We start from the raw sequence: 15,050 nt of genomic DNA, 5'->3' as shown, positions 1-15,050 counted from the left end.
GATCATGAGAACGGTGAGCAAGAATCCCAGAACCACACGGGGGACCTGGTGAATGACCTGCAGAGAGCTGGGACCATAGTAACAAAGGTCACCATCAGTAACACACAACAACGGCAGGGAATCAAATCCTGCAGTGCCAGACGTGTTCCGCTGCTGAAGCCAGTGCATGTCCAGGCCCGTCTGAAGTTTGCCAGAGAGCACATGGATGATACAGCAGAGGATTGGGAGAATGTCATGTGGTCAGATGAAACTAAAGTAGAACGTTTTGGTATAAACTCAACTTGTCGTGTTTGGAGGAAGAAGAATACTGAGTTGCATCCCAAGAACACCATACCTACTGTGAAGCATGGGGGTGGGAACATCATGCTTTGGGGCTGTTTTTCTGCTAAGGGGACAGGACAACTGATCCGTGTTAAGGACAGAATGAATGGGGCCATGTATCGTGAGATTCTGAGCCAAAACCTCCTTCCATCAGTGAGAGCTTTGAAGATGAAACATGGCTGGGTTTTCCAACACGACAATGATCCCAAACACACCGCCCGGGCAACAACGGAGTGGCTCCGTAAGAAGCATTTGAAAGTCCTGGAGTGGCCTAGCCAGTATCCAGACCTCAACTCCATTGAAAATCTGTGGAAGGAGTTGAAAGTCTGTGTTGCTCGGCGACAGCCCCAAAACATCACTGCTCTCGAGAAGATCTGCATGGAGGAATGGGCCAAAATACCAGCTACTGTGTGTGCAAACCTGGTAAAGACCTATAGTCATCGTTTGACCTCTGTTATTGCCAACAAAGCTTATGTTACAAAGTATTGAGTTGAATTTTGTTATTGACCAAATACTTATTTTCCACCCTGATTTACAAATAAATTCTTTAAAAATCCTGCCATGTGAATTCATGGATTTTTTTTCACATTCTGTCTCTCACAGTTGAAGTGTACCTATGATGAAAATTACTGACCTCTGTCATAATTTTAAGTGGGAGAACTTGCACAATCGGTGACTGACTAAATACTTTTTTGCCCCACTGTATGACCCAACCGTGGAATTGAACTCACAATCTTCTAGTATCAGGACAGACACTAATACCACTAGAGCACTGAGCTGTGTGTGTGTGTGTGTGTGTGTGTGTGTGTGTGTGTGTGTGTGTGTGTGTGTGTGTGTGTGTGTGTGTGTGTGTGTGTGTGTGTGTCTGTGTGTGTGTGTGTGTGTGTGTGTGTGTGTGTGTGTGTGTGTGTGCACGCACTTCTTAAAAGCAAATTGTACCAATTGCATGAAAATAAAAACCCCTAAAACCAAGTTATATGTCTCATAACCTGATGGGAAAGTAACAGTAGTCATGAATTAACTCAGCTTACATGGATTTGTTCTACATCATTTGCAGATCCATACAGACTCAGATGAAGGCAAGGGAAACATCAAATACACCATCTCTGGTGAGGGGGCGGGTTCCATCTTCATCATCGACAAGCAGTCGGGAGACATACACGCCACAGAAAGACTGGACCGAGAGGAGAAATCCTTTTACACACTTCGAGCTCAAGCTCGAGACCTTCTCACCAATGACCTGCTTGAACCAGAATCTGAGTTTGTCATTAAGGTCCAGGATATCAACGACAGTGAACCTCAGTTCTTGGAAGGCCCGTACATTGGCAGTGTGGCCGAACTATCACCCATAGGTAAGTTTAGAAATGGGTATTTTTGTTCTGCAGGAAACATCTAGGTGTGATGCTTAAGGCTTCAAACCTCAAAGACGTAATTCTGCAATGCCATCATAGTGCGACAGTTGCTTTGCTGAATAAATACTGTATGTGTGATTTAAAAAGAAAGGAGCCTTTAAAACAGCATGTACCTTATTGTTGTATAATGTAGGCTTGGCATGTGACATGTCATACCCAAAATTTGATGCCATCTCTGACCTGTTTTTTTCTTTGTATTGCCAAATAAGTGAGTTTTTGATGTCAGTGATACATGATTGGCATTTTTGATGAGGAGGTGTGCGTGACCATTTAGGGCCTTTGCTGTGTAATCTATAAGCTTTGAATGTCAAACTAATTGAAAGTTGTGGCACTTAATGGCAATATGGAATTTGGCCTACTGCTGCAGCTAGGAGAGTTGTTTTTAATTTTACCACAATGCTATGTAAATTAGTAATGTTGTAAAGGGCACAGATAAATTATTATGTGTTCTGAGAAAAGCTGGCTTTACAGGTCATAAGCAAGCCATACCTCCTTAAATCTACAAGTCCTTATCAGCAAGGTGAGAGGAGGCACACCGAGTAAAAATAAAATAAAGAGAATATAAAAGGCTGATCTGCTAGAGTTCCCGGGTGCAAATCCCGGACGAGCCCCTATTATGTTACAATCCATAGTGTTAAAATGAATGACATGCACAAGATGGAAAGCTTCAAACAATTGCCTCAACTAATCTCTGAAATAAGGCATCTAAACTAAAAGTCCTACGGTCAAACACAAAGTAGCTATGTAGCTCAATACACTAAGTAAATCAAAGGACGAAAGTACATGCACAAAGTTCAGTCTAAAAGTAGTGGTAACACATAGCTAAGGAGAACAACAGAGAAGGTATGTGTCCCCTTGAATGTCTCTGAGTGTCCGTTTAAATAGCCTTATGTGAGGATGACATATGATGATTGAGTTTAGCTACAGCTGCTGCTGGTTTGGGGCGTGCCTCTCTCCATGGTGCTGAACCAACTGAAACTTCAGTGCTGGAGCAGGAGCTGTCCCTGGTTCTGAACAGCAGGAATGGCAAGGACACTAGGAGGAGCAGCAGCATAACTGGAGGGCTAACGAGAATTACACACAGAACACACCAGCTGCAGAGCGGATCACTCACAAAATCCGTGCACTGCCCGTTCTCCTCTGTTCACATCAGGCAAGAATTTCCAGCGAGCGCTTCTGCTCACGCCTACTGTTTCCCAAAATTGTCTTTATTTTGTTAAATTTACCAGCCTGCCTCTTCTGTTTTGGTTTGAATTTCCCTCTGAATAGATGCAGCTCACTCATGAAAAAATTATAGCTTACACCGAAACAATGGCTGCACAGCGCAAACCTTTGGGGTGCTTTGCAACTGATGTGACCGAGAGCGCAGGTTAACAAGGACACCGAATAGAAGCTTTGCGGCTCATCGATGCACTTCCATGTCTGGTGTGTTCCGGACTTTACACAGACCATAACAGTTGACCATATAAATGTTGGTTGCTGCTGAAAAGTGCTAGGCCAAACTACCTCTAATGCTAAGCTGAACTACTGCTAGTGCTAGCCTTATTTGCTAATGCTTTTTTGGACTAAATGAAAAAAAAAGAAAAAAAAAACAATTTTCAAGAACCACTCATGCTTTAGTATTGGGAATATCCAGACTATGAACAAATGCCAGATAGAGCCATAGCTTGTGCTCCATGTGCCTGTCATTTCATCCCACTCTCCCATGGACATTGGTCATTCATGCACGTGCCCCACTTCACAGACACTCCCTTCCTTGTTTATGCAAAGTCTCAAAAGCAACTGTTTCCAATTATACATGAGAAGTATCATATTGACCCTTTAATGTTGAACTTTCTGCAATCAAGGGATGGTCATCCCGACCAACTGGGCTCTAATTCTCATCAAACCACAGGTGTGCCATGCTAGATGACAGCAGGATTATGAAAAGGAGCTTTAACCTGATAGTTAGAAGAAAATGGAAAATGAAGGAGACATCGAAGGCAAACAAATGAAACAGAAGCAAACAGATTACTCCCTGATGAGCTTTGTGGCTGTGCTCCGTCACATTGTTGTGAGGCAAGTGATACAGGAGAGGAGACAAGGGAAAGGTGCTTCAGAAAAACAGATGATAGCAAGGGGAACCACATATTCTGTGAGGTTTCAAACAGTGACACTACAACAGTTTTAGTCCTGACAAACTTGTTTTTGTTGTGAGCAAGCGTATTAGAAGCACCCTGCGGCTGCTGAAAAGTCTCTGTGGACTGGAGCAGACAGGTGAAGGAGGATGTTGGGAGCTTCATTAGCATGGTATTAATGTCAAAGACAGCTGATGTTTAATAAACAAAATTCTGTTCTGCTGCCAGGAGATATCACAATACCATGTGCACTGAAAATGTTATGTGTGGCGTGTGTGTGTGTGTGTGTGTGTGTGTGTGTGTGTGTGTGTGTGTGTGTGTGTGTGTGTGTGTGTGTGTGTGTGTGTGTGTGTGTGTGTGCGTGTGTGTGTGTGTTTCTGCAGGAGAGTTTTGTGGATTGCTTCTTGTTTGAGTGACTACAGGAGTGTTGCAAAATGGAATGACTCTTACCCCTGTTCAAGCCTGATTGGAATTAATTATTGCTTCCTCAGCATGATTCAAACCATGGGCATTTTCTGTCTACTGTGCACTCTAAAACTGAATGGGTTTGTTTGTGTGTGCATGTGTGTTAGTCTGAGAGAGAGAGAGAGAGAGAGAGAGAGAGAGAGAGAGAGAGAGAGAGAGAGAGAGAGAGAGAGAGAGAGAGAGAGAGAGAGAGAGAGAGAGAGAGAGAGAGAGAGAGAGAGAGAGAGAGAGAGAGACTGTTTGAGAGGGTTAGTGAAAGGTGGCAAAAATGTGAGCTGTTAAAAAAAGAGTAAAGCTGCAGACTCGTTATGCAAAAGCAGATGGTTATCTTCTAAAGAACAGAGAGATGGAGTCGATAAGGCTGTTTTTAAATAAAACCTATTAATGCAATCTTAATTGTCATGACCTTTCCACCTCAGGCGCTACCTCTTGTTTGACCCTGTCAAGCTTTAATGAAATTATGCACTAAATGGAGGTGCAGTTCATGTTTTAAACATTGTTTTGTCGCTCTAGCCCTAATGAGGTAACATCAGCTGCTAAGTCAAGTATTATCCTGCCTGTCCCTTCTTTTGTCTTTGCTCTTTTTTCGCTGAAAACCCGCTAAAGCAAGCAGTATTTTTGACAAGTCAATAATAAGGTCAAAAACACAATGACAGGAACAGAATGTAAAGGAAAAGGTAAAAAAAGGAAAGCAGGTTGCCCAATAAATCAAGTTTACTAAAATTAATATCTCCCCCAGATGTACTTTTTTGTTTACTTTATGGGAAACTAATCATTTTAAAATAAATGTATTGCAATGATAAGAGATTTTCGACATAACAAAAGTGACAAATGAAAAGTTGTTGACTGTAGCAACATGTGTTCACTGTGCAAACAAAGCCTGTTAATTGCTTACATATCTGCATGACCATTAAACAATTAAAATCTCATCAGTGAGCTAGGTTACTGCAATAGGTGACACGTTTCAGAGCTGCAGTGAGCACTGATTGACTTCATTTAACCCCTCAGAGTCTATTGTGTTGATCTGAATAACAAATACAATCTCAAATGCTTAGTTTGTTGCAGTTTGCAGAGTTTACATTTATCTCATTCTAAATGCCCTATCACCGACTTTAAAAGAAAATTATTTGGGTTCTAAAGAAACAGTTAATGATTTAAAATTATCAGTTTTTGAATCTGTTTCTATGCCATCCACAGTTTATTTTTTATTATTCCAGGTTTCAATGTTTGATCTCTAGCTTGTTTTTTAATTAATATTATTTTTGTGCGCTCTTTCAAATAAAACTTGTCTTAAAGCTGAGCTTTGTCATAAAAAAAGTAAATTTAAATGCTTAAAATGGACTATCTGCTCCTATTCTATGAAAGTACATAATCGTTCTAAATTTCTCCGTAGTCCCTCCCCTGGTTTCCACAGCAACAAGAAACATGTCCACAAACCTAGAGCGCTGACCGATAGATTTGCGTATCCACAACAGGGAGCTGTCCACAGACATCATAGTTGTAGACACCCCGTGCCTATTGGAGCTGGTGTAGCAGTGGGTTGCCATCTTGTAAGAGTCTCCATTTGCACCCATTGCATTTATTTCTACTGTGGAAGATGTTTACCCAACTAAATAAAAACATTTTATTATGCGTTTTCACAAAATCAGACATATGGGATGACATGATAATTAAAAAATGTAATTGAATAAAAAATATATATATTCATATAAATATACTATATTATCTCAACAGCTAGGCTAGTAAAGTCAATAGTACTAGTGATCTGTTTTAATAGTATGCAGATTGCTGCCACCGTATTGCTTCACAAAACAAAAAATAAAAAAAATGGGCATCGTATGGCGGCAACGCTGTTATTGTCTCCAGCACCCAGTGGGGCATCTGTGTATTAATGTCTGGAATGTGCCTAAGTTCCCAGCATGCAATGCAGGGTAAGGTCTCAGTCAGCTTAGCACACTAGCCTAGCTTGAATGCTAACTCTATCTGCATTGAATTAATGTCAGTCTGTAACCTTGAAGCCAACTGTAGAAGAGGAAAGAGGGGAACAAAAAGGGATCTATCTTTTTTGTTTTGGAGCAGAGTGATTAGCCTAGCAGTCAACCTGAAGGCCGTGATATAATTACTGTTTCACGATGCAAAAGTGTGTTTAAAATAGTTGCCAAGCGTTACGTGCGTTGATTTGAAGCATCGTTTGTGTGCGTTCTCGGAATTTTACGTTATGCATCTGAACACTGCAATATACATTTAACCACAAGGTGAAGTTGACAAAACGAGCAAGACACTAACCATGGTGACTCCATCTCTGGTTTAGAGGTCTTTCATACCATCTGCGACAGTTTTTCCCAACCCTGGTCCCCGATGCACACTGTCCTGCATGTTTTCCATGTTGCCCTTTTAAACACCAGTGTTTCCCTGCTGCCTCGCACCTGACTTAAAGCCTCAGTGTGATATTTTTAGCTGTTTACCATCAGATTCTGTGTATCCAGTACACAAATGTGTCCTTTTTCTAATATTTCTCACCAACATAAATATTAAATATCCCTCTCATAAAATTTTATATTTTTAAATACATAAACTGTGCTTGACACTCCACGGTCATGCGCCATCTTGAAATACAGTAGCTGCTTAGGGGAATGTATGCTCCATGTTACACGTTTGCACTATGACTGTAAGCGTTATTTCCTTATGCTGCACCAAGTTATTGTTTTAGCCTGTTGTAGCATTAGCAGGAGTGTACGTGAGCCGCAGTCCTGATGGTGTTAGATGCTTCCTGCTTTAACACCGCAGATTAAAATGAGTGATTAGCAGCTCCTGCAGAACCCGCTGAAGGCTGAGGAGATGATCCAGTGGTTAGAATCAGGCGTGTCTGAGCAGTAGCATATCAAAATCATTACTTATCCATTAGCACTACAAAGCTATTTGCACATGCATGCATGGTATGAAGCATGGCTTTAAGATCCTGTCAGCCTTGGGAGCTACAGTCTTTCAAATTTAGAAATCTTCTCTCCTTCATGTTGTCATGCTACAAACCGCAGCTTTATTGTAGTGTGAAGGATTTAAAAGTTTGTTGATTTAGTCATGCCCTTGTGTGAACTTGGGTAACAATAAAAACCTGGTTGATTCCAACCCTTTTTATTTAATTTCAATGCAACTTGGAGCAGGCTGTGAGCATTAGCCACACCAGTGATCTGCACGCTGTGCTATTTTACGGCCAACTGTATAGGCACACTGCCTTGAAACACACAAGGCCATAATAGTGAGAAAGTAATCAGCAGTCAGCTGCCTGAGGGATATTCATCTTTGCTTATCACTCCTGTCATGTCTCCCTGTGCCTTTCTTGTCAAAGTGTCACAGCCTCCGCTCATGCATCTCACTTTCTGCACAGGCGTGCTTTCCTTTTCCCAGACTGCACGCTCAGCATTTTTCCTTTGCATATTGTTTAACTTAAAATAATGGATTCATGCAATTTCTGCCTTTTTTGTATGAGAAGGCTGAAACAGAGAGTAAATGATAATGGAAGCAAAGGTCATGAGGGTATTGTTGATCAGTCATTTTCTGGCAAAATGAAATTGAATGTTAGATTCATTTTGTTTTTCCAACACTTCATTTTCAATAAGTATGTGTGCTAAGTTGCTCTCCAGAATGAATGCTTGCTTGTTTGGTAAAAGTTGCACAAATATTACCAAGTTTAGTGTGTAACTTCCACAGTATTTTTCTACTACAGGTCATTGGTTCAAACTGGTTCAAGAGCCACGGGAGGTCACATGACCTTCCAGTGACTTGTTTGACTGGCCACCTGTCCTGCTGCTCCCAGTGCCCTCACAGTATGGAATCAGGTGGACAAACACATGTATCTCTGTAGAAAAGGTGCCAAAAACTTACATTTATTATATGTGTAATTCCATATAAGTAATATGTAATAAGTAACATATGTAATATGTCCATATAAAGGTCAGCCGGAAGAATATTAGTAATAAGTTGTTCTTTATTACTAAGATCAAAGTATTGCTCTTTATTATTATCATAGCAATCATCAACCCATTTATTCTATTTTTATATAACTACAAAATATTCAATAATCTGTTCCTGAGGAAAAAATGTAATTTTTTTCTTAAAAAAAGTGTTTGGAGGATTTTCATTTTTAGATCTTTTTAGATCTTTACTCGTGTCACAAATTGTGATAAAGATAAACTTTTTTGTTATTCTTATGTGCACATGCTTTTTTATCTATAATCTAACATTTTCTTTATTTGGGTGTTTCTAATAAACGTTATGTTATGACTTACATATGATAAGGACATTAAATTCTCCATCCTTCCATTAAATATCAATCTGATGTTGATTTAGATGCTCATTTAGAACCCAACAAGTCATATTTTGCCATTTAATGTCTACTTACTGAATAAAAACATATCTTCTCATTCAAACGATTTGAAATGCTAAAAGTTATTGCTGTCTTTTTGGGACCTAATGATTAAAGTACCAGTCTTCATTGGAAACCCTTAGACTTTCATTATAAATTGCATCCAATTTATCTTTGGCATGAAGCCCTGTGTCATCCTGAAAGTCCTAATACAATTTATAAAGGCTGCTTTAAGTTACACAGTAGCCAAATATAAAAGCACAGGAAGTGTAATCATCCTGAATGCAATTCTTATTTTGGGGGAGTTGTGTCGTATGTTGTACTAATGACAAGGGCCTGAATGCCAAATGATTGAAGTTGGTAAAGTCCCATTAGTCATCATCACACACTGGTGAAATTACATCTGTGCATCTGACCCATCCCTGTGGAGAGTGGCGAGCTGCAGCATTTGATGCGCTCGGGAACTATGTGGTGGTTCAACCCCCCAATGCAACCCTGTAATGCTGAATGTCAAGCAGGAAGGCATTGGGTCCCACTTTTAAAGTCTTTGATACCCAACCAGAATTTTAACCCTGATCTCCCAATCCCAGGGCGGACAGTTTACCACTAGGCCACACTAGAATGACTATCACATGTTTCCCTTTAACCATTTTTTTCCTTTAACAGTTACCTTTTGTGCATAAAACATGTTTATGAGTAGTCTGAAGCTTGTTTAAGCAATGCGACAAACAAACTTAAAAATGGAGTCGGAAATGGGTTGCTTGCTCTTCAGAAGATAACCACACAATGTAATTTCACAATACACATTTTAAATTTGACAAATATTTTTTCTTGCACAGATTCAAGACTATTTTCAACAGTCACTAATTGATTTTGTAGTCTGATTGCCCAGAGGTACCGGTACAGAAGGTATTCTGTGATGCTAAATCAGAACTGGGTGATGCATTTATACAAAGGTCAAAGGCTAAAAAACTGGATAAAATGTATTTTAGCAATTTGTCAGATGTGTGAAAAGTAAAGGTATGTTCAGACTGTAGCAGTGATGCGGAGTTTCAGCATTCAGATTTGCATGTCAGTGAATAAAAAACATACAGTTACCACCCATTTTAAAGGTACTATTTTAATTAAAAGCAACAGTAAATTAAGCATGAAGCAAAAACACGAAAACATTTCTCCCCAGTTTTGATGCTGCCGTAGGCTGTGTGTGTGTCTGCTCCTAAAGATGGTCTTCATGAAGTTTTTGGGCTTGGAAGTTACATTTCTATATTAACTTTCATTTGGTGCTCAGATGTTAATAAGAGATGGTTCACATTTAATGAGCTGTTGGACTAAAGTTTGTGTTTTGCAAAGCTTCATCATCAATATTGAATTGGATCCTTCTCATTTCTCTTTGGGACTCCCATCTATAGTGAGTCTTTTAAATATTCATGCAGCTTTGAGCAGGGTCTTATAAAAATGGAGAGAAGAAGAAGAAGAAGAAGAAGAAGAAGAAGAAGAAGAAGAAGAAGAAGAAGAAGAAGAAGAAGAAGAAGGAGAAGGAGAAGGAGAAGAAGAAGAAGAAGAAGAAGAAGAAGAAGAAGAAGAAGAAGAAGAAGCTAATGTAAAGTAGTATGCTGCAGGTCTGTCATTACTAAGTTGCATTAAGCAGTGGATGGATCGAGCTTTTAAATCTGGCACATATACTGCAGATACATCATTGGCAGCGGCACCCTAAGCTAAAGCTTATATGCTCCTCATGGCCAGCTAATATTGAAGTAATAAAGACAGGCCTTTTCCAATTTAAAATCACTATTACACCGTGTTACAACACGCATACTAAGACATCCATCACTCAGTTTTTTTTTTCTTTTTTTCTGTCTTTATGTGAGCTGACTGATAAACCATGGCACAATCCGTTGGCTATGAAACCATTTAGGCACCAGGGCAGACTTTTTCCTTGTGACTGTAAAGTGAATGAGAGGGTGATAGTCCGTCTATGATAGACAATCCTCAATGGTAAAATCACCAAAAGGTGAACATTTTCCATGGAGGTAGTTCTGTGATTGATGCAGCTCCATCAAAGTGGACCTCGGGACCCGTAAGTGGCACAGATTTGTCATGACATGACGTCTGCTGCGCAGCCTTAAACTTCAGATGACATCAGCTGACATGTCTAGGGTGTCCAAAGAATACCAGGCAGGCAACACAAACCAATTTTTGTTTTTGTCTTTTGACATGAACTAATATTGTGTTTGAAGAATTATTAGTCAGTCAGCATTGCAAAAACAGTCCACATCTTGCTGCAACAAGAGGTTAATCGATGTTGGGTTTTTTATTGTAGAGGTCTGATGGCCGATATGTGCTGCTGATTTTTGGGGTCAAATTTCATTGTTTTCCACCTTTTCTGCATGATAAACTTTCACTATTAACAACAGCTGATGTGGAATAAGTTTTTGAAAAATGAATTTAACCAACTGTTAAATCCTAATGTTGCACAATGCTCAGTGTTAAAATCAAACATCTAACTAAAGTAAATCAAACAAATCAATTGACTGACCAAGGATTAAATATTCAAAACTGCTCAATAAAAAATGCATTTTAGTTTAAAGTAATTTCTTAGAACATTTATTCTGCAGATGGTATTTAGGAATGTAAATATACATTTAAAATGATGCCCAAGGATGTGCCTGACTTTAAATCAGCTTTACTAAGGTGGTATATCTGTCAGTGCTTATATAAATAAAATGGCAAATATCAGCTTGATATATCGGTTGGGCAATATATTGTTTACCCTTTGCTGCAACTAGTGGGGAACACAGATTTCTAAGAAAATTTACAGTCTCATAAAGGTGAATTCAACAAAAAATATGATAAATGTCATGAAAAATGTCATCCAGCTATTTAGTCACAGTGTAATAATCAACAGGATGATTGCTTAAATCCACATTCTGTTGAATTTGATTTGTAACACCCTTCTAAATGTAATGCTAAATCTATGTATTACTGCATAAAACCCATCACTCATGCCTAGAAAAGTTTGCTGCGATTTGTACTGATGACTGACACTGAAGCATGAATTACAAACATAGCAAGTAAAGAGTAACAAAATGAGCCAGAATGAGGACAAAAACATGTTTTATTACATTTTCGGCTTTTGATCCATTGACCTTTATGTAATATGTCCACATTGATAAGATGATAGATGCACCACTCTTCTGTGTAATGAAAGATTTGCACAAGGGAGCTAAAGTAATAATCACTGTTCCTGCTGTGCATGCTTACAGTGGTTGCAAATGACTGAAGTCACCATTAGGAATGCCTGTCATGCTAACAGTAGATGAGTCATTTGGGAACAGCAGGATCGCAGTAAAGAGGAATGCAACAAGGCAGACAACTTACAATCAATATGCCCTGCCAAATACCTTTATGTATTTGACCAGTAATATGTAATGTTATGCGCTCAGCCACACTGCCTGACATAATTGATTTTGGCTGATCTAAGTATGTGGGCTCATGCTTATATATTTGTTAGGTGGAGAGGACAGAGAGTGACAGTCTGAGGCTTACCACAAAAATAACTCTTTATAATTTTTTTTAAATTCAAATATGTATCCCCAACCCTCTACATCTAAGTTTCACAGAGATAAAAGCCAAAGAGCAGCAAAAACAGAAATATTTTTCCCCAGAAGATCTCAAAAACGTTTCTTACCTTTTATGTTTCATGTTGAAAAGTTTGTTTAATCCAGACTTTCTTATCCTTTACTTTTAGCTCTACCTCTTTTCTGTCTGAACTGAAAACAGCTTAAACGGAAAACAAAGCCATTTTATTTTGGCTGACCGAGCCATCAATCTAATTTTGGTTATTTAATTCTATTGGCCCTAATGATACAAAAGAGGTGTCAGTCATCTGAATCGAACAATCGGTCACACAGGTAGAAGGCTGCGTAGTGTAGCTTCTGGAATAGCTCTAGCCTATGCCAGTGGCATCATTTATACATGACAAACGGCAGCAGTTCAAAACGCCTTTATTTTCTTGTTTTCAATACAATGCTTTATTTTTATTTTTTTATTTATTTTTATTAAAACCGCCTGAGTGTACAATAATATGCTTCATTATTTTTATTTAAAAAATAGCTTTTGGGGCAAATTTTCTTGACTGATTAAAATGCGGTTACTTAAGATTAATTAATTAGAAAGCCTCTAACTAATCAGATTTTTTAATCGAGTCCCACCCCTAATTGAAATATAACATTATAATCTAATTGTTACTTTATCTACCTGTATGATATTATTTTATGTTATTTAAATTTATTTAAGATTGAGGGGGGAAAAATCTGTTTCATTTATTTATTTTTTTGTTCTGGTTGGTGAACTCTGGACATGATTTTATTTATTTATTTATTTATTTTTTACTCTGCAAGGAAATTTGCAGTTTGCCTGATCATCCTTTGAGTATTTTGTTAATCAGAAAGGATTTACAGGTGAAATTAAAAATTTTAGATAATGGAGCAACAGTTCATTTATTTCAGTAATTCAGCTTAGACTAAGAGACCATCTAAATGCTCGTGGACCATTTGCAGGTGTTTGGATCAATTAGCTGATTAGAGTGTGACATTTTGAGTCTAGAATCTTGAGCCTTTTCACAATATTCTGATTGTCTGAGATTTAGAGTGTATGGTTTCCATAATCTGTAAGCCATAACCATCACAACTATGCACTTGAAATATCTGACATTGCATGTAAGAGTGTTGCTCATATATTGAGTTAAAAAAGAGAACTAAATGAACAGTTGTGTCATATTCTAATTTCTCTAGTTTCACCCAATAGGCCATGGAAATGAAGGGTTGATTGATTCTGGTCCTGTAGGACAGATATTCTTGGGTTGATCAAGGGTCAGATTGCATCCTTAGTTTTCGCAGATTATTTGGTACTTTATATGTCAACAAGATGGGACCTCCAAGAGGCATTTGCCTCCAATGTGAGGTAGACACTGATTCCCCCTAAAAGGAGACAGGAGAGGTATCGGCTGAAGGTGCTTAAGGCATGCCCCATGTGGAGGAGGCTGTGGGGCTGACCTGGAACTTGGTGGAGAGATTATACCCTATTGATGTTGTGGATATGCCTTAAAGTTACCCAGCATGAACTAGAGGGTGATATGGGGTGAGAGATGTCAAGGGAACCCTCCTTAAAATGTTGCTACCTTGAGCCAGCTCTGGACAAACATCAAAAGATCCATCCATCCATCCATCCATGCATCCATCCATCCATTTTCATCCGCTTATCTGGAGTCGGGTCGCGGGGGCAGTAGCCTAAGTCAAGAGGCCCAGACTTCCCTCTCACCAGCCATTTGGGTCAGCTCTTCGGGGAAATCCCAAGGCATTACCTGGCCAGGTGAGAGACATAGTCTCTTCAACGTGCCCTGTTTCTACCTTTAGGCCTCCTCCCAGTTGGACGTGCCCGGAAAACCTCACCAGGGAGGCATCCTAACCAGATGCCTGAGCCACCTCAACTGGTTCCTCTCGATGTGGAGGAGCAGTGAATCTACTCCAAGCCCCACCCGGATGACCGAGTGTTAGGGATTTTATCAATATATGTTATCAATAAGCCCAGTTCCTGCAGCTAGAGAGAGAAAAGGAGACAATGAGGCAGACATACAACCAAATCATGATTTGTGGCAAGTGCACAGGGCACATGCCCCGAACATATGGTCACAGAGTTTATTTATACAAAAGATAAGAAAAGAATGGGAATGGATCATGTGTGAGAGAGTGAGTGTGTGTGTGTGTGTGTATGGGAGGACAAGAATGTGCGTGTGCGTGTTTGTGTGTGTGTGTGTGTGTGTGTGTGTGTGTGTGTGTGTGTGTGTGTGTGTGTGTGTGTGTGTGTGTGTGTGTGTGTGTGTGTTTGTGTGTGTGTGTGTGTGTGTGTGTGTGTGTGTGTGTGTGTGTGTGTGTGTGTGTGTGTGTGTGTGTGTTTGTGAATGCTTTCAGGACATTCAGTTAATAGATTTGTTAATAGGACTAAAGTAATTAAATATAAAATTTCCATAACACCGAGCTTCTCACCCTATCTCTAAGGGAGAGCCCAGCCACTCTGCGGAGAAAACTCATTTTGGCCGCTTGTATCCGCAATCTCGTTCTTTTGGTCACTACCCAAAACGGATGCCCTCAACTCCTTGGCTGCGCCTAGAAATCCTGTCCATAAAGGTTATGAACAGAATCGATGACAAAGGGCAGCCTTGGACATCAAAAGATATGGATGGAAATTGATTTGTAGTAAAATCTATACAGAGCACATAAAACAGATTTCTGCACCTGGTGTTTTCTTCTCAGAAAGAATTGTTGTTTATTTTCTAATCTGTTAAAAATCACCAAAAATAATAAGATGCTAAGA

At 39.4% G+C, this 15,050-nt stretch overlaps 1 protein-coding gene across 2 annotated transcripts in view; it reads left to right on the top strand.

The window, feature by feature from the left end:
• The window catches only part of LOC107385374 (cadherin-22), a 298,526-nt gene that overhangs the window by 167,553 nt on the left and 115,923 nt on the right, over window positions 1-15,050 (top strand). For both annotated transcript variants that reach the window (XM_054751944.2, XM_015959211.3), the window contains one exon: window positions 1,379-1,673. In XM_054751944.2, coding sequence (XP_054607919.2) covers window positions 1,379-1,673 — 295 coding nt within the window. The remainder of the gene's footprint in view (window positions 1-1,378; window positions 1,674-15,050) is intronic.

This window comes from Nothobranchius furzeri, chromosome 3, assembly GCF_043380555.1.
Source record: "Nothobranchius furzeri strain GRZ-AD chromosome 3, NfurGRZ-RIMD1, whole genome shotgun sequence".
In the NCBI taxonomy this organism is placed as follows: domain Eukaryota; kingdom Metazoa; phylum Chordata; class Actinopteri; order Cyprinodontiformes; family Nothobranchiidae; genus Nothobranchius; species Nothobranchius furzeri.
The sequence above is the reverse complement of the archived record's forward strand: the minus strand, read 5'-3'. Positions and strand labels throughout refer to the sequence as shown.